A 24,926-nucleotide genomic window follows, 5' to 3' on the forward strand; every position below is an offset into this window, starting at 1 on the left:
ATTCACCTTTCTCCAGAACCTAAATGGAGCATCTGACGCAATTACACAAGATTTTAGTTCTGGGTTTCCAAGGTTATCCTAAACCCACACATTCCTTTCTGAGAGAACGCTGATTGGACTGGCCATTTACTAACTTCAAACATAAATATTGGAGAAAGGCCAGAGTGATACGTGAAGTAAGCTCTATTTATTGAATAAAATCACAGCCCAACTCTGGTAATATTTATTTTTCCTTTATAAGAGCTCTTAAAAACAGTATCGACAATGATGAGTGTCCTATGAGGGGTAATAAGAGGCAGTGTGTCAAGACGTTGTAAGGCTGGAGGGAGCTTCGTGTCTTTCCCTCTAGGTGGTGATTTTGCCAGGCTGTTTAAGACTGAAGCCTCCACCGGTAAAGCATGGACCGTCGTTGCGCTGGGGCAGGATCACCGACTGTCCCACCTGGGCCAGGCTCCTCTCTTTCTCCCTGCGGACACACAAGAGAGTTCCAGGAAATTTGTCACACAGACACATGCAGACGCATTTCAGAGTTGCTTCGTCCACACATGCACACACATGGTAAGGTCGCCCTAAGCTCTGGCTAATTGATTCTCTGGTCGTCTTCCCAGCTTGTTTGATTTGAGCAGTTGAGGCTCCTCAGAGGAGGAAGGGGAGGACCATCCTCCTCAGTGAATTGCAGAAAAAAAAAATGGTAAAACATTTAAAAAGTTATATTTTTTCAGATAAAACTATACTAAATACAGTTGAAGTCGGAAGTTTACATACACTTAGGTTGGAGTCATTAAAACTTGTTTTTCAACCCCATAACCCAGAATCGCCCATAAGTAAAACAAAAAATGTAGATATGATTTTTAGGCCGTATCACCCAGCCCTATGTACAAGGGTTGCGAAAATGCAGTTAGTGTGTGTGAATGCGTGATCCTAATTGATGATGACCTTCAATGTGAGGTGGGTGATCAGTGATGGCTTCAGACATACTGTACCATAAATTATACAGTTGAAGTCGGAAGTTTACATACACCTTAGCCAAATACATTTAATCTTAGTAAAAATTCCCTGTCATAGGTCAGTTAGGATCACCACTTATTTTTTAAGAATGTGAAATGTCAGAATAATAGTAGAGAGAATGATGTATTTCAGCTTTCATTTCTTTCATCACATTCCCAGTGGGTCAGAAGTTTACATACACTCAATTAGTATTTGGTAGCATTGCCTTTAAATTGTTTAACTTGGGTCAAATGTTTCAGGAAGCCTTCCACAAGCTTCCCACAATAAGTTGGGTGAATTTTGGCCCATTCCTCCTGACAGAGCTGGTGTAACTGAGTCAGGTTTGTAGGCCTCCTTGCTCACGCACGCTTTTTCAGTTCTGCCCACCATTTTTTCTATGGGATTGAGGTCAGGGCTTTGTGATGGCCACTTCAATACATTGACTTTGTTGTTCTTAAGCCATTTTGCCACAACTTTGGGGTCATTGTCCATTGGAAGACCCATTTGCAACCAAGCTTTAACTTCCTGTAACGGCTGTCGTTATGTAGAGAGGAGCAAGGCGCAGCCCTCTACAATACTCATAACCCGCGAACCACATAAAACAAATACCCTCTGCCACGTCCTGACCAACCTACAAATACAAATAACCCCTATACTGGTTAGGACGTGACAGTACCCCCCCCCCCCCCCCCTAAAGGTGCAGACCCCGGATGCACCTCAACAAAAAAAATAAAAAAATAAACCCCTAACTAAAGGGAGGGAAGGGAGGGTGGCTGCCGTCAACGACACCTGTGCTACACCCCCCCCCCCCCTCCCCAACCCACCTATACTGGAGGTGGCTCAGGTTCTGACCTACTGTCCTCCAGACTGTAGGCAGGCTTTCTTAGCTCCGGACCGTAGAAAGACTCACTCGGTTCCGGGTCGTAGGCAGACTCATTCAGTTCCGAGCTGTAGGCAGACTCAAACAATTCAAAGTTATATTCAAACTCAATCAGTTCAGGACCGCAGGCAGACTCACTCGGTTCCGGGTCGCAGGCAGACTCACTCGGTTCCGGGTCGCAGGCAGACTCACTCGGTTCCGGACAGTGGGCCGTCTCACTCGGTTCCGGACAGTGGGCCGTCTCACCTGGTTCCGGGCAGTGGGCCGTCTCACCTGGTTCCGGACACTCTGGACGAGGCACTGTTGCCGGACACTCTGGACGAGGCACTGTTGCCGGACACTCTGGACGAGGCACTGTTGCCGGACACTCTGGACGAGGCACTGTTGCCGGACACTCTGGACGAGGCACTGTTGCCGGACACTCTGGACGAGGCACTGTCTTCGGAATCTCGGGCCTGGTCTGACGCACTGGAAGCCTAATGCGTGGGGCTGGTAGTGGAGGTACCAGCCTGGGGACACGCACCTCAGGTCTAGTGCGAGGAGCGGGAACAGGCTGAGTAGGACTAGGCTGACTCACTGGAAGCTTGATGCGTGGTGCTGGTACTGGACGTGCCAGACTAGAGGTTCGCACTTCCGGGTCAGCACGAGAGGCGGGAACTGGAAAAACTGGGCCATGGAGGCGCACAGGTGGCCTTGATTGCACCTCCTGCACAACCCGTCCTGGCTGGATGGAACTAGCAGCCCTGTACGAGCGGGGTGCTAGTACAGGGCGAACTGGGCTGTGCAGGGGCCTGATGGTTACCGTGCGTAGAGCGGGCGTAGGGTAGCCTGGTTCTAGGAGGCGCACCGGTGACCAGACGCGCTGCGCAGGCATCCTCCTACTAGGCTGGATGCCCACTCTAGCATGGCATCTGCGAGGGGCTGGAAAAACTCGCACTGGACTGTGCGTGCGTATGGGCGAGATCGTGCGCACTTCTTCATAACTCGGCGCCCTCCACTCCATACACTCCTCCATATAAGCACGGGTAGCTGGCTTAGGGCTCATCCTTGGCCTAGCCAAACTACTCGTGTGCCCCCCCCAAAAAAAATATTGGGGGTGCCTCTCGTGCTTCTCCAACAGCGCGTACATGGCCTCATACCGACGCCTCTCTGCCTTAGCTTCCTCTATTTTAGCTTCCTCTATTTATTCCCCAGCCTGGTGCCAAGGTCCAGCCCCGTCCAGAATTTCCTCCCAGGTCCATTTCTCCCGCCAGTCCATCTCAAAATCCCTTTTCTCCTTCCTCCGCTGCTTGGTCTTTTTGTGGTGGGTAGTTCTGTAACGGCTGTCGTTATGTAGAGAGGACCAAGGCGCAGCGGGTTGCGTGCTCATCATTATTATTTATTAAAATGTGAACACGGAAAAACAATAAACAAAGAAACGACAGGAACAGTTTTACAGGCTATAATAACAAGCAGTGCAAAATCAATTACCCACAAATCCCCAGGTGAAAACACGCAACTAATATATGACTCCCAATCAGGAACAACGACGTACAGCTGTTCCTGATCGGGAGCCACACAGACCACACAGAAATAAACAAACTAGAAAACAAAACCCAGAACATACACCAAAACCCCATAATACATAAATAAAACACCCCTCTACAATACTCATAACCCCCGAACCACATAAAACAAATACCCTCTGCCACGTCCTGACCAACCTACAAATACAAATAACCCCTATACTGGTCAGGACGTGACACTTCCTGACTGATGCCTTGAGATGTTGCTTCAATATATCCACATAATTTCCTACCTCATGATGCCATCTATTTTGTGAAGTTCACCAGTACCTCCTGCAGCAAAGCACCCCCACAACATGATGCTGCCACCCCCGTGCTTCACGGTTGGGATGGTGTTCTTCGGCTTGCAAGCGTCCCCTTTTTTCCTCCAAACATAACTATGGTCATCATGGCCAAACAGTTCTATTTTTGTTTCATCAGACCAGAGGACATTTCTCCAAAAACTATGATCTTTGTCTTGATGTGCAGTTGCAAACCGTAGTCTGGCTTTATTTTATGGAGGTTTTGGAGCAGTGGCTTCTTCCTTGCTGAGCGGCCTTTCAGGTTATGTCGAAAATGGACTCGCTTTACTGTGGATATAGATACTTTTGTACCGGTTTCCTCCAGCATCTTCACAAGGTCCTTTGCTGTTGTTCTGGGATTGATTTGCATTTTTCGCACCAGAGTACGTTCATCTCTAGGAGACAGAAGGTGTCTCCTTCCTGAGCGGTATGACAGCTGCGTGGTCCCATGGTGTTTATACTTGCGTACTATTGTTTGTACAGATGAACGTGGTACCTTCAGGCGTTTGGAAATTGCTCCCAAGGATGAACCAGACTTGTGGAGGTCTACAATTATTTTTCTGAGGTCTTGGCTGATTTCTTTTGATTTTCCCATGATGTCAAGCAAAGAGGCACTGAGTTTGCAGGTAGGCCTTGAAATACATCCACAGGTCCACCTCCAATTGACTCAAATGATGTCAATTAGCCTATCAGAAGCTTCTAAACCATGACATCATTTTCGGGAATTTTCCAAGCTGTTTAAAGGCACAGTCAGTTTAGTGTATGTCAACTTCTGACCCAGTGGAACAGTAAATTATAAGTGAAATAATCTGTCTGTAAACAATTTTAATGACTCCAACCTAAGTGTATGTAAACTTCCAACTTCAACTGTATAATTGTGTTTTATGCTTATTGCACATTTATAAAACACAGACTAGCCAGCTAGTATAACAGTATTTGTCTAAAATGCTGCAAGTGGTACCCTAATGCCCGCGACAAACTGAGCATTCATTTTTGCAAATCAATGTTCATTGATACTCTCGTTTTAGTAGTGTCTGCTCTGTGCGCAATTTGAGTAGTTGAAACATAAAAAGGATATTGTTCAAAAAGTTAACTTCTCTATTATAGTAAAATAATGTCTAAATGTGTTTTGGTGTCCAGATGACCGATTCTGTTGGACCAAACCTCAAATGCAAATAGCGAGTTGAAACCACTTGTCAGAGAAGATGTGATCTCTGAACTTTGTTGGCGTGAGATGCATGGGGAGAGGTGCTTGGTGTGTGTGTAAACCATAGAAGAAGAGGCGAAGCGAGAGGTTCCACTCTTGCTAAAATCTGTCCAAAATAAGGCCAATGTGTTTCTATGGGCTTATTTTGGACCTAAGCTAGTCACCTGCCTTCCCGCCTTTGGGACAACGACTCCCATTGTTAGGGCGGAGATGTGCAACTCGTCATTATATACAGATCTCTGGTGTAAATGGGAAGGTGCACACAGCACAGAGGAGCGAAGGAGATGAGACCAAAAATACGACAAGAGAACAAGCGGACAAAAACGATCATAAAACGAAAAATAACAAAACCTTGATTCTTGCGATACAGGCATTTGGAATATCGCGCAAAAACATACATTCAAATTCATTTGATATATCGCCCAGCCCTACTTGAACAGTTCAATCAGTTTAGATCAGAAACCCCAGAATGAGCTCAGGGGTGATTCTCGTGGTTGGTAAGTACTATACCAGGGTAATCTTTACCTGCACTGCTGTTCTTTGCGTTTCTGAGTGAGGTACTTCTTCTTGATGTTCTGCAGCTCATGGGCCAGTCTCTCAATCTCATACTTGTACTCCTGTGTCTGGGACTCATACATGTTCAGCTCTGATGACAAAGCCTGGATGTGGGGGATTAAAAGGACATCTAAAATAAATCAACTTCAAGCAGCAGCATAGGACTAAACTGAAAATGACATAGCCAGGGAAAAAGCTACTCTGGGCATGTGAGCTTAGATCGCAAGCCTGTTCATGGTCCTGCTGTATCTGAAGTGGCCATTTCTCTGCCAGTGGTCAGAGCTGCTTGGAAGTGTAGAATGAGAGAGAGAAAGAGAGAGAGAGAGAGAGACAGGCAGACAGACATACAGACAAGGGATGTACAAAAAGAAGATGAAAGGCACAGAGAACCTTGAGCTGTTTTGTCTTCTGCCTCAGTGTCTGCTGGTAGATTTGAAGCTGCTCGGCTGCCTCCGGTCCAGGCTGCCGGGACAGAATGTGCTTCAGCTCCACGTACAGCTTCTCCTTCTCCTGAGCATTTAAGTGGAAGAGAGGGGACGTTAGGCAGCCAAACATTCCATCAGGGATGGGCTCTTTAAAAACGTGCACACATCCCACTGGGCGCTTCCTTACCAGCTCTCGACCCACCCATTATCTACATATTTGCATTCTGTATCTACACTGAGTATATACAAATTAAGAACACCTGCTCTTTCCATGACATAGACTGACCAGGTGAATCCAGCTGAAAACTATGATCCCTTATTGATGTCACTTAAATCCACTTCAATCAGTGTAGATGAAGGAGAGGAGACAGGTTAACATTTTACTGCAGTGGGCTAAATCAGTGTCTCTTGGCAGTCTTAAAGAAATCTACTTTGAAACAAAAGTATACACCTCACACACATGTTTATGGCCTTACAAAAAAGAAGACACCTGTATACCATGTCACATATAGAGTTGAAATGTACTTCATTTTTAGTTTGCTTTCCAATATTACACTTTATATATCATAGAAGACTGAAATATATCAAAACTGTTTGACATAGAAACACCAGATTTTTGGCGTAAAAAAAAAAGTTTAATTCATTTAGAAATTATGAAAAATAAGGCCACTAGGTCATTTGACTGCAGGAAAGGGTTTTACAGAGGGATTTTTAAGCCTCGAAACAATTGAGATATGGATTGCGCATGTGTGCCATTCAGAAGGTGAATTGGCAAGACAAAAGGTTTAAGCGCCTTTGAACGGGGTATGGTAGTAGGTACCAGTCACACTGGTTTTTGTCAAGAACTGCAATGCTGCTAGGTTTTTCACACTTAGGGTCATTATTAGGAAGGTGTTCCTAATGTTTGGTATACTCAGTGTATGCAGTCCATGCTAATTTCTGAAAGTTATGAAGTAGTGAAACAATTCTCCCAGGCTTCCATTGATTTCTGCAGTGACCCAACCTACTCCTTGTGGGAGCACCTGGTGTTTGGGTAGCCAACAGGATGAGACAGATTTATCTGGAGTTTACCTGTAATAAAAGCTCTTTCTCCACCACCTCCTCGCTCTTCGTTATCAGACGTCTCTGTAAAGAGTGAATCTTCTGGATCAACTCATAGGTGCTTGGGTCACTGGCCTGAGGAATGTCAAATAAAAGGCATTAATGTATAACCCTAAATAGGTTCTCTGGCTATGTCTCACAGAAGCTAGGCTGAAGCACTAAGAAGTTAATGTACTGAAACAGGTCTAAATGTTTTTGAGCCCAAGCTCTCACAAAATATACATACAGTCACACACAGTAACACACACACACCTCCAGCCTTCTCCAACGATGTACATTCATAGGATTCTCCAGCTCCTCCTCCAAGGCTCTGCACCTTGTCCTCTCCTTGAGCAGCTCCCTCTGCATGTGGTAAACCTCACGTCTGTCACAAAACCCACAAAAGGGCATCAAATGTCATGGCATTTCCTCGTCACATATTTCATGACAACAAATACAAGTGGGGCATAGATTGAAAACAGACTTCAATTTCACTATTTTCATTAATCATTAAGGATGTAAAAACATTGGCAAGCCTGTATCAATTCAATGTTTTGTTCATGGCAGATGTCCAGCAAATGCCACTATGGTAACCTTTTGTGGGCTGCAGATATCAACAGGCTCACAATAAAACAAATTAATGCCAATGAATAAGATAGAAATGTAAACTGAGCAATGCAGAAATAGTCCTGCTGCACAGATCTGTGCACTTTTGTACTACAAAAACAATTAAAATTATGAAATAATGTGAAAAGAAAAGTTATTAAGAATTTTGCATAGTTTACAGACATTGATTAGGAGTTTAGTGTGCTGCGCTCTTCGAACGGTGTTGGGTTCTAATTGAAATATACTTATTCCTGTCACTATATAATAATTGATTGATTACATAACATGTATGATAACTGTTTATCTTTTTTAGGATAGGGGGCAGCATTCGGAATTTTGGATGAAAAGCGGGACCAAAGTAAACTGCCTGCTACTCAGGCCCAGAAACTAGGATATGCATATAATTGATAGATTTGGATAGAAAACAGTCTAACACTCAGAACTTATATTTGGCAGGCGAAACCCCGAGGACAAACCATCCAGAATTTTTTTGTTTGTTGAGGTGACAGTGATTTCAATGGGCTTTCTATGTGGATCTAGATTACTAAGGCACTTGCTTGCAGTTCCTATCGCTTCCACTGGATGTCAACAGTCTTTAGAAATTGATTGATGTTTTTCTTTTGAGTAATGAAGAAGTATGGCTGTTCAGAACGAGGGTCGAGTCTAGTGTACTGTTGTTGTTGGGGCGCGTGACCTGAAAGCTCGCTCCACTTTGTTTTCGTCCGGTATTGAACACAGTTTATCCCGTCTTAAATTGTATAGATTATTTACGTTAAAAAATACCTAAAGTTGTTATAGGAAAGTTGATTGAAATGTTTGGATCAAGATTACAAGTAAATTATTAGATATTTTGTAGTCATGTTGCGCGAGTTGGAACCGGTGTTTTTGTTTATCAAACGCGCCAAATAAATTGACATTTTGGAGATATAACGATGGAATTTATTGAACAAAAGGACCATTTATGATGTTTATGGGACATATTGGAGAGCCAACAGAAGAAGATCTTCAAAAGTAAGGCATGAATTATATCGTTATTTCTGAGTTTTGTGTCGCGCCTGGCGGGTTGAATTATGATTGTCATGTGTTTGTTTGATGGGGTGCTGTCCTCAGATAATAGCATGGTTTGCTTTCGCCGTAAAGCCTTTTTGAAATCTGACACGGTGGCTAGATTAACAAGAAGTTAAGCTTTAATTTGGTGTATTGCACTTGTGAATGTATGAAAGTTAAATATTTCTAATATTTTGGGGGGAATTTCGCGCCCTGCCATTCCACCGGATGTTGTGAAAACGTTCCGCTAGCGGAACCCCTAGCCGTAAAAGGTTATGTTCTGTGTCAATGAAAGGTGAATAAGGAACGTGTATGGAAAGTTAATGAGGGAGGCGAAGGGCAACAGTTAATCTTTGATAAAGCAGGCCAGCTGCGGAACCAGGGAGGAGCGAGGAATTCGGCTCGAGGTCCAAGTCAACAGAAGAAGTGAGAAGAAACCTCTTGGAGGGGGGCCAGAGGGGCCCACCCCAACGACCCTCCTACTACAGTCCTATCTCACACACATACACTTCCATGCCTACAAAGGTTCTAGTATCAGGCAGGGCCATGACTACACCAGTTGAGAGGAACCAATTAAGTTCCTGCCTAGCAACGTAGATGTATTGGCTATGTAGATGTGTAAGGGGTTGACCCCGCCTAGTAGGTTTGAAATATTTGTGCTTGTATCATCATATGGTTGAATAAATCTAGCTTGAGCTTTCTTTGGAGTCCAACTGGAATTTGTCTCGATCTTTCTCTGTTTCCCTATGTCCACCCTGCTCTCCGTCTATATCAGCGTCTCCCACCCTGTCTCGCCCCCTCACTTTCTTGCTGTCTTGCACTCTCTCACTCTCTACCTCTGTCTTTCTCTTACTCCCTCTTCCTCTTTCAATCTCACCTTAAGTCTTCCACATTAGCCACAGTCTTGGCCAGGATGCCCTTCTCCCGTCTGAGTTTCTTGATCTCCATCTTGAGGAGGCGGATGTCCTCCACCCTCTGGTTGTACTGGATCTCTCCCTTGTTCAGCATGGACTGCTGGATCTTGATCTTCTCGTAGAGTAGGGCCAGCTCATCGTTTCGTCGCACCAGCTGAGTGCCCAGGATATCTCGCTCGCTGATCACCTACAAGACGGTGATGGCAAAAGAGCAAATAACAAAAACCCCAGGTTACTTTGATCAAAGACTGTAAAAATACATTTAGAAATAAAACATATTTGTGATATTGGCCCTTTGTGATAACGTGTTTGATTATTTTCCATCTAAATGGATACTGGTAGATGACCTGCTAAATTACCTGCTATTTCCTAGAAAGTAACATTTCTAGAATGTTTTACTTGGTCTCATCCATTCAAAGACAAACCTCATTAGGAAGAAATGAAAAGCTGCACCTCTGTCACATTCTGTAGCCACATCAACACAATGTTTTTTGACCCATGTAATGCGAGACCACAAAGGCTTGACAGATCTGCTGGCTGATGACATCCTCTCTCTCCATCCCAGTCCTCTATGGGAAGGGCCTGCCCCTTTATTCAAATCAGCACTATTTTATCGCTATGACAGAACTATTTGTCTCTGAATGGGCAGTGAGTTCTCAGTGAAAGCAGGCAGCCACCTTTCCACCCCTCTCTCTGCCACTTACCTGATCCAATTCTTTCTTCTGTCTGAGCCGCTCAGCATCAGCGTCGGATATGATCTTAAGCAGCTTTCTCTCCTCGGCCTCTTGGTTGTCGATAAACTGCTTCGTCTCCTGAGCCTGCTGCTTCATCTTCTGGAGCTCGGCCTATGGGAGGAATGGAAAGACGGCCTTTACTTAAAATTTGAATTTGAAAATGAGGGGTAAAGAAAAAGAAAACACTTTGGGCCTTGGTCAAATGTGGTGCACTATAAAGGGAATTAGGTGCCATTTGGAATGCAGCATTTGCTTCAAGAAGGCAGGATGGGTGTCATCCTGGTGGTGAGGGTGTCACCCTGGTGGTGAGGGTGTCACCGTGGTGTGATTGAAAGAGCTAAAGCAGGTTGGTGTTAATATTTTAGTAAAACAAAATGCTCAATACACCAATGGGTTCCCAGACTAAAAAGTAGATTTGCACAGTAGTTACTTTAGCCACTCACAAAGTGAGCACGGCATAGTAAATTACCTTCAGAGCCTCCTTCTCTTTCTCCACTCGCTGGAACTCCAGGTGCTCCTTGACCAGGGCAGACTCTTTGCTGTTGATCTCCTCCCTTAGCTGGTCAATCTGATGGTTCATGATCTTCAGTTTCCTCTTCATCTCTGTGATCTCATCCTGAAAGAGAGGGCGGAGAGTGAATGGATGAGCGAGCGAGCAAAGGATTGACCGATCGACAGACCGGACAATCACCAGCCTGCCTGTCCACACAACTGACTACTCCTATGTAAATCCAACCTGGGCTTCGATGAGGTTCTTGCTGTAGAGGTTCCGATCAGATCGGACCGCCTCGTAGAGGTTCTGCTGCTGTTTGAGCTTGGTCTCTGCCTCTGCAATCTTCTTCTTGTACTCAAAGATCTGCATCTCCCTCATTTTAATGTCCTCCATGTGTTGGAGCACCTGTGGAAGAAAAGAACAGAGAATCATCCCAAGAGGGGGTTTAGTTTGGGACTTTTGTAAGACTTGGGCTTACGTAATAGCTAGTTGTTTATAAAAGACAACTTAGACACAATACCGGCATGTTGTAGTCCTAAATGATAAACTGTAATGTTGAAATTTTCTCCACCTAATCAACACATGTAAAGATGTTTTGTCTGTTGCAACACATGTCGCATATCACATTATCTCATCTTCTCTGTGTTGAAATCCTAATTGATAAACTGCAATGTTCAAATGGAGTTCCCTCCCATTTTCTCTGCTTCATCAACATTAATGCTAGTGCTACATTACTGGTACTCTATGTAACTGAGCCTAAATCCCTGGGGCTGTATGTATCCAACGTGGATTTAGGATCAGCTATGCCCTTTAGATCACAATGAATAAGACCTGCCTGCACTCTGGGCGCCTCATTGATAAGCGTTGTGTAAATTTCACACTAAATATCTGCGTAACCCATTTCTGAAAATGCATGTTTCTCACTATAAAATCAGCCCCGTCCTGAAACTGTGTGCATGTGAATGAGCATTATTTATTCGCCTGGAAAACTTTAACCTTTTATGGTGATAAATAACACCCTATTTGCTGTATAATTTGGAGGTATATTGAAATTAAGCCAGAACAGTTTCACCAAAAACAAGCAATGGCACATTTTATCAAATGTTTTGGAGGTGTTACCACAATGTTTTAATCTTCTGCGGTGACAGTTGCTGTATTGGGCAAAGGACAGAGACAGTTTCTGAAGGAAATAAACCATGACAAATTGTTGTGGACCTGTTAGCAGAACATTTTAATTCAACAATGTTTTATATGGCCTTTTTCCCGCAACCTAAATATGCTGCACTGCCCTGTAAATTCTGAAACAGTGTTTACTCGAGAAATGTGAAATTACAGTATTCAGACAACAGAACTAGAATGAGATTATATTTATATGAGTCAGACGTACAGTAGTAGCCTAGAGACTTCAATGGAAAATATGAACTGTCTGTTCTACTGTGTGCTTTTGAAACCCGAGGCGCAACATCGTGAGACTTCCGGGAACGCTTGCGAAACAGACCAAACAGACCAGGCCGGGGTTTGGGAAGTCAATGAGAGAAGTGAAAAAATCTTCCTTAGTTGTTCATTTTCTCGAAATCTAAAGACACAACCTAGATTAGAGCCAATGTCTTTAGTTAAACATGTTATTACTCCAACCTCGTGAACGTGTCAAACTGACACATTTTCATTTTCGGCAAAAACAACTTTATATTGAAGGAGTACCTTTGATTTGACGGCCTGCACATGTGCAGTTCGGCACGAGACGACCAGCTAGACCCGATAACATGTCTCTATGCATGAGATTAACTAGCCAACGCTGCCTTGACTTCGCCTACAAGAGTGATCGGGGATTTCTATTTGAAAAGCAGTTTCTGCTTATCTTCATACTGTACTGTCTTTGTCGTTACTAACCCATAGATGTACGAGATACCATATCCGGTCACAGGGATGGCTAAATCTTGAAACTCCTTTTGTCACCACAGATTTAAGTAAAATGGCTTTTAACTGCTTGGTCTTGTCATGCAGGGCATCCTTGTAAAAGAAACCTGGGTCTCAATGGAACTCCCCTGCCTAAATAAAAGTTTAAATAATTCCTATTTATTAATTTAGATTGCAAAGATAAAGTAAATAGATTTTCGCTCTTCTTAGTAACAACAAAAAGCCACAGTTGTTTTGTCATTATGTTTTTCTGTTGATGTTGTTTTATGAAAGGCGTGTCAACCTAACCATTCCTCATTTGCACAAAGTACTTACTTGCCTGCTTGCAATGCAATAATTACTATAAGTAACAAGAAGTTGTGCGTTTGCATGGTCTGAACTTTGCGTGGAGGTAAGCACATTCTCCAGGCAAGTTCAGTTTTTATAAATGCAGTGAAAACTGGTGCACGTTATGTTTTGCACGCAAAATATAATACTTTGTACGTACGCAGCGTTTATAAATGAGGCCCCTGGTCTCTCCACCCATCCCTGAATTATCTTAGTGCACCTTGTGTGTGAGGTCGCTGGCCTCGTTGATATAGCGGTCACGCTCTTTCTCTAGCTGGTAGATGATCTTGCGCTGCTTCTGGGCCTCATCGCGGTAGTTCATGACCTCCTGGTCCAGGTTCTTCTTGGACTGCTCATGGAGCTTCACTACATTCAGCTGCTTCTCCGTGGCATTAGCTGCCTTGATCATGTTCTACAATGTACACACACATACACACACACACACACACACACACGTGCATGCAAACACGCACAAAACAAACACACACACACACACACATAATTGTACATGCACAAACGAACACAGACACACTTTCACAATGGGTTATGAGCAGATGAGAGTGTGCTTGGTGCACATTTGTCACATTAAGATGTGTCTAATGAAACAAATCATGCAAAACAAGACCTGCAAATGACCAAACAACATAGGCTATACACATAATGTCATGTAGTAGTAGGTGCTGGCAATGCCGGGGTTGTCGGTTTGATTTCTGCATGGGGTACATACTGGATGTTTGTCACTGTCAATGTTGACAGTTCTGCAAGTTGCTTCAAATAAAAGTGCCTGCTAAATTATATTATTCTCTACATACCTTGTTCAGGATGTCTCTTTCCCGCACCAGTTCGTCAATGCCTTTCTTGTCAATCTCCATCTGCTTTTTGGAGGACTCCATTTCTGTTCACAACACATGGTTCATGTTCATGTTTTTGAGTGAGAGAGAATGACAGAAATTCTGTATACATAATTGATGTACCTTGCACACAAACCACACCACAATGTAACCACTACACTTAATATTTTCAGAGTTACTAAAAGGTAAGAAAAAATGGCATCTTCCTGTCATCTTCCTCGGGAGGCCAAAAGAGTGCTTTTGGCCTCCCAAGTGGCGTAGCGGTCTAAGGCACTGCATCGCAGTGCTAGAAGCATCACTACAGATCCGGGTTCAATCCCAGGATGTGTCGGAGCCGACCGCGACCGGGTGACCCAGCTGTACGGTGTTCCTCCGACACATTGGTGCAGCTGGCTTCCGGATTAAGCGGGCAGTACGGCTTGGCGGGGTCATGTTTCGGAGGACGCAAGACTCTCAACCTTCGCCTCTCCGAGTCCGTATGGGAGTTGCAGCGATGGGACAAGACTGTAACTACCAATTGGATATCACGAAATTGGGGAGAAAAAGGGGTAAAAAGTGGAACAGAGCAGAGGAGTGTTGAAATGTCAACCCAGGTATTTGTGTGTGTCTCCCTGCATGCATTTGTGCGGGCGTGTGTATTCGTGTTTGTTTAGTTTTGTGTGTGTGTGCGCGCATGTTGAAATCAAATACAATTTTATTTGTCACTTGCCGAATACAACAGGTGTGTAGACTTTACCGTGAAAAGCTTGCTTACGAGCCCTTCCCAAAGACGCAGAGTACATTTTTTTATAAAATAGTAACACAAGAGGAATAAAATACACAAGAATGGAGCTCTATACAGGAAGTACCAGTACCAGATCAATGTGCAGGGGTATGAGGTATTTGAGGTAGATATGTACATGAAGGCAGGGTAAGTGACTAGGCATCAGGAGAGATAACAATAAACTAAAGAACAGAGTAGCAGCAGCATATGATGAGTGTAAAGGTGTGTGTATATGTGTGCATGTGTGTGTGTGGTGTTGGTATGCATGTGTTGCATGTGTGTGCGTATGTAGTGTATGTGAATGTGTGGGTTTAGTGTGAGAGTGTCAGTGTAGTGTGTGTGTGTGTGTATATAGTGTGTATTTATTGTCTTGTGAGTGTGCATAGAGTCAGTGCAAGATAGGGTGTGCATGTGCGAGTGTGTGTATCATGTGTGTGCATCCTTGCCTCTCTCCAGGCCAGCGATCTGGTTTTTCAGCATGTCCCTCTGCTGCTCCACTTCCAACTTCTGATCCTCCGTCTGTCGGAACTTCCGTTGAGTGGCCTCTCTCATCTTTGTTAGTTTGGCAATCTCCTGACGCATCTGATTCACCTCCTCCTCCTTCATCTGAGGTGGGAACAAAAGGAGGGAGGAAGAGAAAGAGGAGAAGAGCGAGAGAAAGAGAGAGGGGGTGGGGGGTCAGAGAGAGAGAGAGAATAGGTATTTATCGTGTTGCTGACATTAGGGCTCCTGTCCAATTTTCGTTGTCTCTGATAACAGTTCAGGAAGAGGCCACTCCATTCTCAACAGAATTTGTTTGAGAAAAGACAAGTTTGCAGTGGTTTGGGCTAAGATTGTCCCTTCTTTTTCCCCTCCCTTCAATCTCTCCCTGCCCGAGAAATCACTAGCCTATATCCCATAAAATGACAACGATCCTGCAAGCATGAAGGGCGTTATTAGGTGTTTGGCTGCTATGCTGGTTTATCAAATGCACTGAATGTTAGTTTTCAGAAGCTTGTGTTTATGGGATGAATTGTGGTTCCCTTGTGGATATTCATATAGCAATCCACCCCCCCCCCAGCACTCCTTGTCACACCTGCTCCCGCTCTCCCCCTCTCTGGCGCAAGGCTGCCCTTGTCACCCTCATTACGTGCAGCTGCGAAATATTGGACTCACCTGGACTCCATTACTTTGTTGATTACCCCCTCTAAATCTGTCTGCTCCTCAGTTTGTTCCCTGTGTCAGCATTGATGTCGCTATTTTCCCCCTGTCCAGACGCTGTTCCTGTTCTGTTTCATGTCCGTGTTTTATTAAAATGTTCACTCCTTGTACCTGCTTCTCTTCTCCAGCGTCGATCCTTACAGAATACTGACACCACTATACGAAGCATCAGGGAGGTTTTGTTTTTTGTTTTGTTGGTGACGACGGGTCCAGGTGCCGTCACCAATGGAACCAGGCATGCCTCAGCTGGCTCGTCGGGCTTTCACGCCTTAGCTAGCTCGAGAGGTTTTCTTGCCCTGGTTGGGTCGGCAGGCTCCCATCCCACGTTATGCCTCAGCCGGCACTTCGGGCTCCTACGCCTCAGCCGGCTCATCGGACTCTCATCCCACGCCATGCCTCAGCCGGCTCGCCGGGCTCCCATACTCCAGCCGGCTCGCCGGGCTTCTACGCCCCAGCCAGCTTGTCCAGCGCCCATGCCTTGGCCGGCCCATCAAGCTCGCCCAGGTGGGACGTCGGGTGACGCCCCTAGAGGGGGGGTACTGTCACGCCTGCTTCCGCTCTCCCCCTCTCTGGCGCTCGAGGCTGCCTTTCATTACGCACACCTGTCACCATCATAATGCAATATTGGACTCACCTGGACTCCATTACTTTGTTGATTACCCCTTCGATATCTGTCTGCTCCTCAGTTTGTTCCCTGTGTCAGCATTGATGTCGTTATTTTTGCCTCTGTCCAGACGCTGTTCCTGTTCTGTTTCATGCCCGTGTTTCATTAAAATGTTTACTCCCTGTACCTGCTTCTCGTCTCCAGCGTCGATCATTACACTCCACTTTGTGAATATGTGCCCATATGTGCTGCCGCCTTGCAATGGTTTGCGAAAAACAGCCAAAAAACAACCATGGGGTCCCATGATTAATATAAGGTTTTACTGGCATGATGTTTCGATCAACAGTAGGCAGAACTTTGTGAGGGCTCTCTATTGGTGTCTGTCATCTGTGGAGCTTCTCTCTCTCTCACACACACACACACACACACACACACACACACACACACACACACACACACACACACACACACACACACACACACACACACACATTGGGTGTTTGTGAGTTTTACCTTAAGGTCAGATGCCCTTTGTTGTGTGTCGAGGGAGAGCTGCTCCAAACTCAGGGCATTCTGTTCATTCTCCTGCTGGAGTTTGGTGTTTCTCACTTGCAGTTGCTCCAGCTCCTTTGTGGCCCGCTCATTGAGAATCTGCGAGGGGACAAACGGCACAAATCAAATCACACATTAAATCTAAACCCCCTACAGCATATATGTAAAAGTTGTATTCCATGTGTGTACGACTGGCACCATCTCTCAAGTTGGTGTTCCCTCGCCAGCCCCTCTGTGAAAAGATTGGAGGATGGAGGGGAAGGGAGAGGACAGGGAGGGCAGGTGGGACATCACCCCTGGTCACAGCCTCACCTTCTGCTCCCGCAGCTGCTGCTCCAGCCTCTGCTGCTCCTCTTTGCTGCGCTGGCTCTGCAGGTTCAGCACTTTGATGTCCGACTGCTTGGTGTCCAGGTCTGTGTGCAGCTGCTTCACTTCCTTCTCCAGCTTCTCCTTCCGCCGTGTCTCCCGCGAGCACTCGTTCTGACGGACCTGGATGTCTTGCTGGAGCTATGTTGGACAGAATATAGGATAAAAACAATGTTGTTACTAGCAAGTATTTTGACAGGAAGCAGGCACTGGAGTGGACCTACTATATAATAAGGCCCCAGTTAATTTAGGACTGGATGTGCCAAGACTTGTGGACACACTGTACAGCAAATAAAGCCTACTGGTTTATTTGCAACGGAATGGGAATGAGGACTGAAATTATAAACAATTACAGAGTCATGTTCCAGACAACTACCAAGTGTATGGCCATAATACCTACCTAATAACTAATGCCTTACCTGCCAGTTGAGTGAAGGTAAAGCAAATGCACCACATAAAAATACATAAAATTGTGATGTTTAATATGTAATACTACATTTAAAAATCCTATTGAGTTGTTCTCTGTTCAACCAAGAACACGTTTTTGGTGTTTTGTACTTGTTCAATTTGCTGTCATTAAGTTGATTAACAATAAACACCTGTACATGTAAATGGTGATGTTGAGTTTTTGCATTACCTGAGATATGGTTTCCATTGCCTTTTCTTTTTGAACCTCCATCTCTTGTTGACTGGCAGTGGCCGTTGTTAGATTCTTTCGCAGAGTCACCACTTCCGTAAGCAGTTCATCTCTTTCCTTGGTTAGTTCCTCTTTGATTTTCAGCAGATCATTTACACTGAAAAACAAATTAGCTTTCAGGTGAAACTCCTCTAATGTTATCGTTATCTAGAGATGTAGGCAGTGCTTAATTTGTTGGCTGAGGATCCGTAGGTAACCGCCGCTTCCCGTCACCCTAGAAAGATTCATATTATGTTCCGCGCATGATTTTCTTTACCTCCACTTTACGCACACATTTTTGTGCTCACCCTCCCTTCACGTTTCTCACTGTCAATCGTGAATGATAATTCTTTAGTTTTACCGGTGAAACGTCGATGCAGCATCTTCAAGCCAACCATTTGATCTCGATCAGATTCATAGGAATTTACATTTTGATCTTCTTAGTTATGCACAGTGTTGCTTCAAATGTTGTACAGTGAGCGAACCTGTGTTTTGTTTCAATCAAAGCACATAATATTTTGCCTAGTGGCGCGCGCTGTTGAGTTGTGGCCGCATAAGAGAAAAATCTCATCAGAAAGAGAAAAATCTCATCAGAAATCAGGTGGTGTTTTTTGTCTTACAGTAACTTTATACTATGCTATTATATTTGGCATTAAGTGATCTTGCAGATATTGATTGACCTTTATCAAACGAGCACTATATTCGCCAGAGTAGTCTGCTCTCTACGAGTAGACCAGAGACTATGTGTAAGTAGAGAATCCTGCACATTCATAGAAGCTTCGGGATCTTTAGTCATTAGGAAGAAAGGTCCAGAAAAAGTTGAATCCACAGCCTATAAATCGAGAAGTGCCGGAACTCAAAGTGAGCACAAGAGGGGGGTGAACTGGGGGGCTCTATGCCATATTTGCATAGTGGCATAGAGTAGCCTAGAGCAGAAGCGTTTCTTGCACACAAAAATGTCATTTTATAAGTGCATTTCAGGCAATTCTACATCATTTAACATAACTTTTTTTTTTGGACCACAGAAATTACCAATATGACAGGCTACTCTGACATTGACAAACGGAGATCAATATAAACACTGATTCACCCAATGATGAAGATAGGCTAGTGGATGTGCACTCACCAGTAATGGCTGATGCGCTCGTGCCATTATCTCTCAAGATACTTTGTAAAATAGTGTTGTTCCCCTACAGAGTCATTATAGTGAACTTGTATTTAAATTAGAATACTTATAATAGGGCCTATTTATATTTTTATGATGAAGTGCAATGTTGGAGAGATGGAGAGTTGCAGACGCATGTCTATCAAAGCAGAGAGATCACAAAAATAGAATCTCAATGTAGTTCTGTGAGAGATACAGGTGCATGCTTCTCTCTCTCGCCACAGCAATGGACAAGGCTTGGTCCAAAAACATAGGCTACAATGTTGTGCAAACTTAAACCCGGACCCAGCCCAACCCGAATCAATTCTCAGAATATCAAGTGCAGGCTGAAAATCTACGTTTTTACGTAACGTTTTTTAGGGGGCAGGAGAATTAACGAGGAGGCAACTTGATATAGCCTAACTAGGATATTTTTATTTTTACATTGCAAACAGAGGAAATGATTTGTCATGCCATGAGGTACCGGATCCAGGCAAATAGGTGCCAAAACTAAGCAGTCCAAAACTGCGAGGTGCGGGATCTTGTTCCGGCAGGATTCGGCTCAAATTAAGCATTGTATGTAGGCCTTCAGGTATGACAATAATCTCTAGTGAATTGGTTAATTCAAAGGAAGTGGACAATTTACAGTGTGAGTGTGCACAACTCAACTCACCCATGTTCTTGACCCACGGACAAGCCAGCACCTTGTTCAACAAGTTTTGTTAGATTTGAAATTTCATGTTTCAATGTTTGAATTGTCTCTTTTGCTCTGAGCTCTTTATCGTGGGCTGCATCAACCATTTTCCAAGCCTTTTCTATTTCCTAAAAGAAAAAAAAAAGTGTTCAATTGTACAGTATGGCCATATTACTATGACAAATCTGGGACATGTTGAAATAAAGCACGACTCTAAAACACTGCTCTATTCTGCTCAAAATGAAGTGTGAATATTTTACTCCATAATAGCCTACAAGAGCTTATTGGCAACAACACTAATGACAACCTTCGTCCTAACCTTAGGTTGTAGGCCTATTACACATCTCTGCAGCTACTCATGTTTTCACCATAAAAGGCCTACCTTCTTCAGAGAAGTTATCGTCGTTTGATCTTCCTGGGACAACTTCAGTGCAGTAGCAACTTTTACTGAATTGGACACTATCTCTGCATTCAGCTCTCTGCATTTTGTCATCAGCCTCTTCTCGCTCTCGTGGGACTTCTTCAGGGCATTGGTCAGTTTCTCATATTCAACCCGGAATTTGTCCAGGCTCTTGTCTCCCACCAGCTCATCGAGAACCTCCTGGAACTCCTTCTCCAGTGATTCAAAACTGTTCTCATCTGCTTCTGGCTTTTGACCTTTATCCTGGGAAAGGACACACAAACTGTAATCAAGCACTTGTCAAATCTGAGAGAGTAAGCTAATTGCAAGGCACTGAAATTGACACATGATGTTCTCTGTATAGTTTCACTCCTGCAATAACTACTGTAACTGATATGTTTTCTATTCATCTTATGTGTATCTGTTGAAGTTGATCTTGTTTTTTGCCCTGACTGTACTACACATTACCTGATTGTGACAATAAAGATATATTGATTCTTAACTGTCACAAGTTACTAAAGGCCTACTATAGAAATGCAGCGACATGAATAAAAATTATTGGACGAAAAATAAAGTTAGCGAAGAAATCTTGACAGTTCTGTAACGTTAACATACTGCAATCCCGAACCAGTATCTATCTATCTGTGTGTTAGAGACCTCTCGCCCAGAAAGCTGATTCAAACTCCCATTCATCAGCTCTATATGCGTTTTAATGTCAAAATACGTTCGTCGTTGATCACCAAATATGGAGTTTCGCTGAGCAACTATCTTAATTTACTCGTTATGGCCGGTATGTACTGTCATTGGAGGTGCTGAATAGGCATTGCTTGTCCATTTTTATGTAGACCTTTTTTTGGAAGTGCATACCGGCCTTAAATTAATATAGTTGCTCCACGAAACTTCATATTTGGCGATCAACGAACGTATTTTGACTAAGGCCGAACGCTTGCAGAGCTGCCGCTGGTGAATGGAGTTTGAATCGGATTGGGAGCTTTCTGCACACACAGTGTAGAGACAGTCACGATACAGTAAGTGATTATTCACTAGTCACCAACTAGACGCAAGAAAACGGACTTAAGTTTTCCAACAAGAAAGGCTTGTGTTTATTATCCTTTGCTAAACCTTTTGCTGCGGTGTCCACTAATGAATACTACCCAGCGGAAGACAAAGTTAGCTAACGTACTAACTAACTAAAATTACTAAACGTAATTTAGCACCTGTTGCACTGTTGCTTTTGTTTTGGCAAAACAAAACGAAGCGTTAGCTATCTAGCTAGCTATACAAACCAGCACAACCTACCTCCATGTTTCCTGTCCCGTTAGTCAAAAGCGCTTAGTTATAATACACAAGATTGTAATTTCCAAATGTCTGCGACTCGTTTGTTAGGAAACTGACAGCTGGCTAGCTCCAGTAGCTAAACTATCCCTCTGCATGTTGTTCATTCATACACTCCAAGGAAACGCGTCCCGTTACCTGGCAACGACTGCCGGTTCTCTGCGCTCGAGTGGGTGGGGCATGAAGATGATGACTTGAGCCTGCCCTGGGACAAAATTACTTTAATACGTTTCAACTAACTTCACTTTGTAATATCCACTATTTGTTATGAACATTAATAAGCACTCATTGTAACTTAGAAATATATACGTTGTTTTACCGTGGTAAAACGTTTGTTTGATATTCAATATTCGCCGGACATTCGAGCCTTCAAAATCACAGACCTCAGATTAGGCTCTTCATGAAGGAAAAAAAATGTACATCATTGCTCAGGTCTTTTCCCAATTCTGAACCGAGCTTCGTAATCACATGGCTACGGTGTACGCATCCTACAGCACAGTCGATGCAACTATACTGAACAAAAATCTAAACACAATATGCAACAATTTCAAAGGTTTCACTGAGTTACAGTTCATATAAGGAAATCAGTCAGTTGAAATCAATTCATTAGGCCCTAAACTATGGATTTCACGTGACTGGGAATACAGATATGCATCTGTTGGTCACATATACATTCAAAGAAAAAGGAAGCCATGTGGATCAGAAATAAAAATGTCAGTATCTGGTGTGAGCACCATTTGCCTCATGCAGTGCAACACATCTCCTTTGCATAGAGTTGATCAGGATGTTGATTGTGGCTGGAACTGGAACACGTTGTCATACACGTCAATCCAGAGCATCCCAGACATGCTCAATGGGTGACATGTCTGGTGAGTATGCAGGCCATGGAAGAACTGAGACATTTTCAGCTTCCAGGAATTGTGTACAGTTCCTTGTGACATTGTGCCGTGCATTATCATACTGAAGTATGAGGTGCTGGCGGCGGATGAATGGCACGACAATGGGCCTCAGGCTCTCGTCACGGTATCTCTGTGCATTTAAATTGCCATAGATAAAATGCAATTGTGTTCGTTGTCCATAGTTTATGCCTGCCAATACCATAACCCCACCGCCACCATGGGGCACTCTGTTCACAATGGTGACATCAGCAAACCGCTCACTCACACAACGCCATACACGTGGTCTTTGGTTGTGAGGCCGGTTGGGCATACTGCCAAATTCTCTAAAACAACGTTGGAGGCGGATTATGGTAGAGAACTTAGCATTCAATTCTCTGGCAACAGCTCTTGTGGACATTCCTGCAGTCACAATGTCAATGGGGTGGCAGGTAGCCTAGTGGTTAGAGCATTGGACTAGTACCTGAAAGGTTGCAAGATCAAATCCCCGAGCTGACAAGGTAAAAATCTGTTGTTTTGCACCTGAACAAGGCACTGTTCCTAGGCCGTCATTGAAAATAAGAATTTGTTCTTAACTGACTTGCCTAGTTAAATAAAGGTAAAATAAAATGTAATGCTCCCTCAAATTTGGAGACATATGTGGCATTGTGTTTTGGGACAAATCTGCACATTTTAGAGTGGCCTTTTATTGTCCCCAGCACAAGGTGCACCTATGTAATGATCATGCTGTTTAACCAGCTTCTTGATATTACACACCTGTCAGGTGGATGGATTATCTTGGCATGGAGAAATGCTCACTAACAGTGATGTAATCAAATTTGTACACAAAATTTGAGAGAAATAAGCTTTTTTTGTGCAAATGAAACATTTCTGGGATATTTTATTTCATGAAACATGGGACCAATACTTTACATGTTGCGTTTATATTTTTTTTTCAGTGTAGTTAGTGACTGTCAACAAAGTGCAAGATCACAATATTACATTTCAATAACCCTTTGACCACATCACCCTAGCCATTGACAGGGAAGAGAACATTTAAGCCAAGTGCAGTCAAAAATTAGATTTTCCTGTGTTTTATATATATTTCCACACTATGAGGTTGGAATAATACTGTGAAATTGTGAAAGTGATGATAATCCCCTTTTAGTGTAAGAGATGTTTGAAAAGGCTGTGACAACACCAGGCAGTAAATTAGTCAATAGATCAATAAGAAAAAAAATTCCAAACCTCTCTGCCAATGACAGCTAGTTTTCAGTTTTCCGCTTCCCACTCAGACCACTCCCAGACAGTCTTAGTGAAATTCTTGCTTGAGAAATTGCTCTTTGCTTAGATGCTATTTTAGTTTATTTTGACAATTTTAATGGAAAACAATCACAGTAAGGTACTTCCTTGTCACCTAGAAATGATTTGATATTGATATAAAAATGGCTGCGTTGGACCTTTTAAGTTTTAAAGTAAATGTCCTGTTGTAGTTTTAAAGCAAGTTTTCTGCAATTCTACACATTTTGCCATGGGGATTTTTGCCGTTTTAAGGCTAATTTCCTGAAATTCTACACATTTTGCCATGACTATTGCAATGTTAATATGATATCTGAGTAAGAGTGAATAGCAAAATCAATGGGGGCCCACTGGAAGTCAGGCCGCTGGGCACATGCCCTTCATGTCCGGTCGGTAATTCGGCCGTGATTAGATAGCTGGCTAGACTAACTTAACAATTCAGATTTTTTTTAGCAGACATGGGCTAATTAAGTGACTGATGCACAACCACATTTTTAAATTGCACCTTGTGTATTCTATTATTCTAACTCTCAACAGTAAGTTGAGACCCCGACTGAGTTCCGCTTATATCGCTTATGTCTATGGCCAGCCCTGACATCGCCTAGAAACTTCAAACCAACTTTAAACTGTCCAGAAGGGAGAGAAACATGCTGAACATCCTTTGTTCTTATTTCATAAGAATTTTTATATTCAAAGTTTGGTTTTACATTTTAATTGCCCAACCGTGTGACCTAGACACCTCAAATCAAATTTGGACTGTTTACAGGATAGGGACACACATTGCACACCATTTGGTTTTCCCATAAAGCCCTTACACAATTATATACACATTTTAATAGCTCTTCACCATGGGATTTAGAAACCTCTATTCACCTTTATATTATTCCTTAAATAGAGGCATGCTGCACACCATTTAGTTTTTACAATAATAATTTTTTGAAAATCACTTTAATATGCAATAGCTCCTTCACCACATGACCTAGACACATCGAACAATGACCCTAAGCACACAGCCAAGACAACGCAGGAATGGTTTTGGGACAAGTCTCTGAATGTCCTTGAGTGGCCCAGCCAGAGCCCGGACTTGAACCCGATCGAACATCTCTAGAGAGACCTGAAAATTGCTGTGCACCGACGCTCACCATCCAA

The 24,926-nt window shown here is 43.5% G+C and overlaps 1 protein-coding gene across 1 annotated transcript; it reads right to left on the reverse strand.

Annotated features, from left to right (window-relative positions):
• Positions 1-165: 165 nt before the first annotated feature.
• cfap58 (cilia and flagella associated protein 58) lies at positions 166-21,729 on the reverse strand. The gene is made up of 18 exons (XM_029776523.1): positions 21,568-21,729; positions 20,251-20,532; positions 19,848-19,996; positions 17,992-18,148; positions 17,301-17,495; positions 16,950-17,087; positions 15,079-15,238; positions 13,831-13,913; positions 13,239-13,430; positions 11,018-11,179; positions 10,751-10,897; positions 10,252-10,392; positions 9,511-9,734; positions 7,254-7,365; positions 6,972-7,076; positions 5,866-5,985; positions 5,446-5,579; positions 166-466 (listed from the first exon to the last, which is right to left on the reverse strand). The coding sequence occupies exons 1-18, from the start codon at positions 21,571-21,573 to the stop codon at positions 346-348; spliced, it is 2,628 nt and encodes an 875-aa protein (XP_029632383.1). The 5' UTR covers positions 21,574-21,729; the 3' UTR covers positions 166-345.
• Between the last annotated feature and the right edge of the window lie 3,197 nt (positions 21,730-24,926).

This window comes from Salmo trutta, chromosome 14 (genome assembly GCF_901001165.1).
Source record: "Salmo trutta chromosome 14, fSalTru1.1, whole genome shotgun sequence".
NCBI lineage: Eukaryota > Metazoa > Chordata > Actinopteri > Salmoniformes > Salmonidae > Salmo > Salmo trutta.

Coding starts and splice junctions, on each gene's coding strand:
- cfap58 (XM_029776523.1), bottom strand. Junction 18,149..19,847: donor TCCGTGGGTCAAGAACATGG/GTGAGTTGAGTT, acceptor TTTGTTTTTCAG/TGTAAATGATCTGCTGAAAA. Junction 15,239..16,949: donor AAAGGGCATCTGACCTTAAG/GTAAAACTCACA, acceptor TTCCCACCTCAG/ATGAAGGAGGAGGAGGTGAA.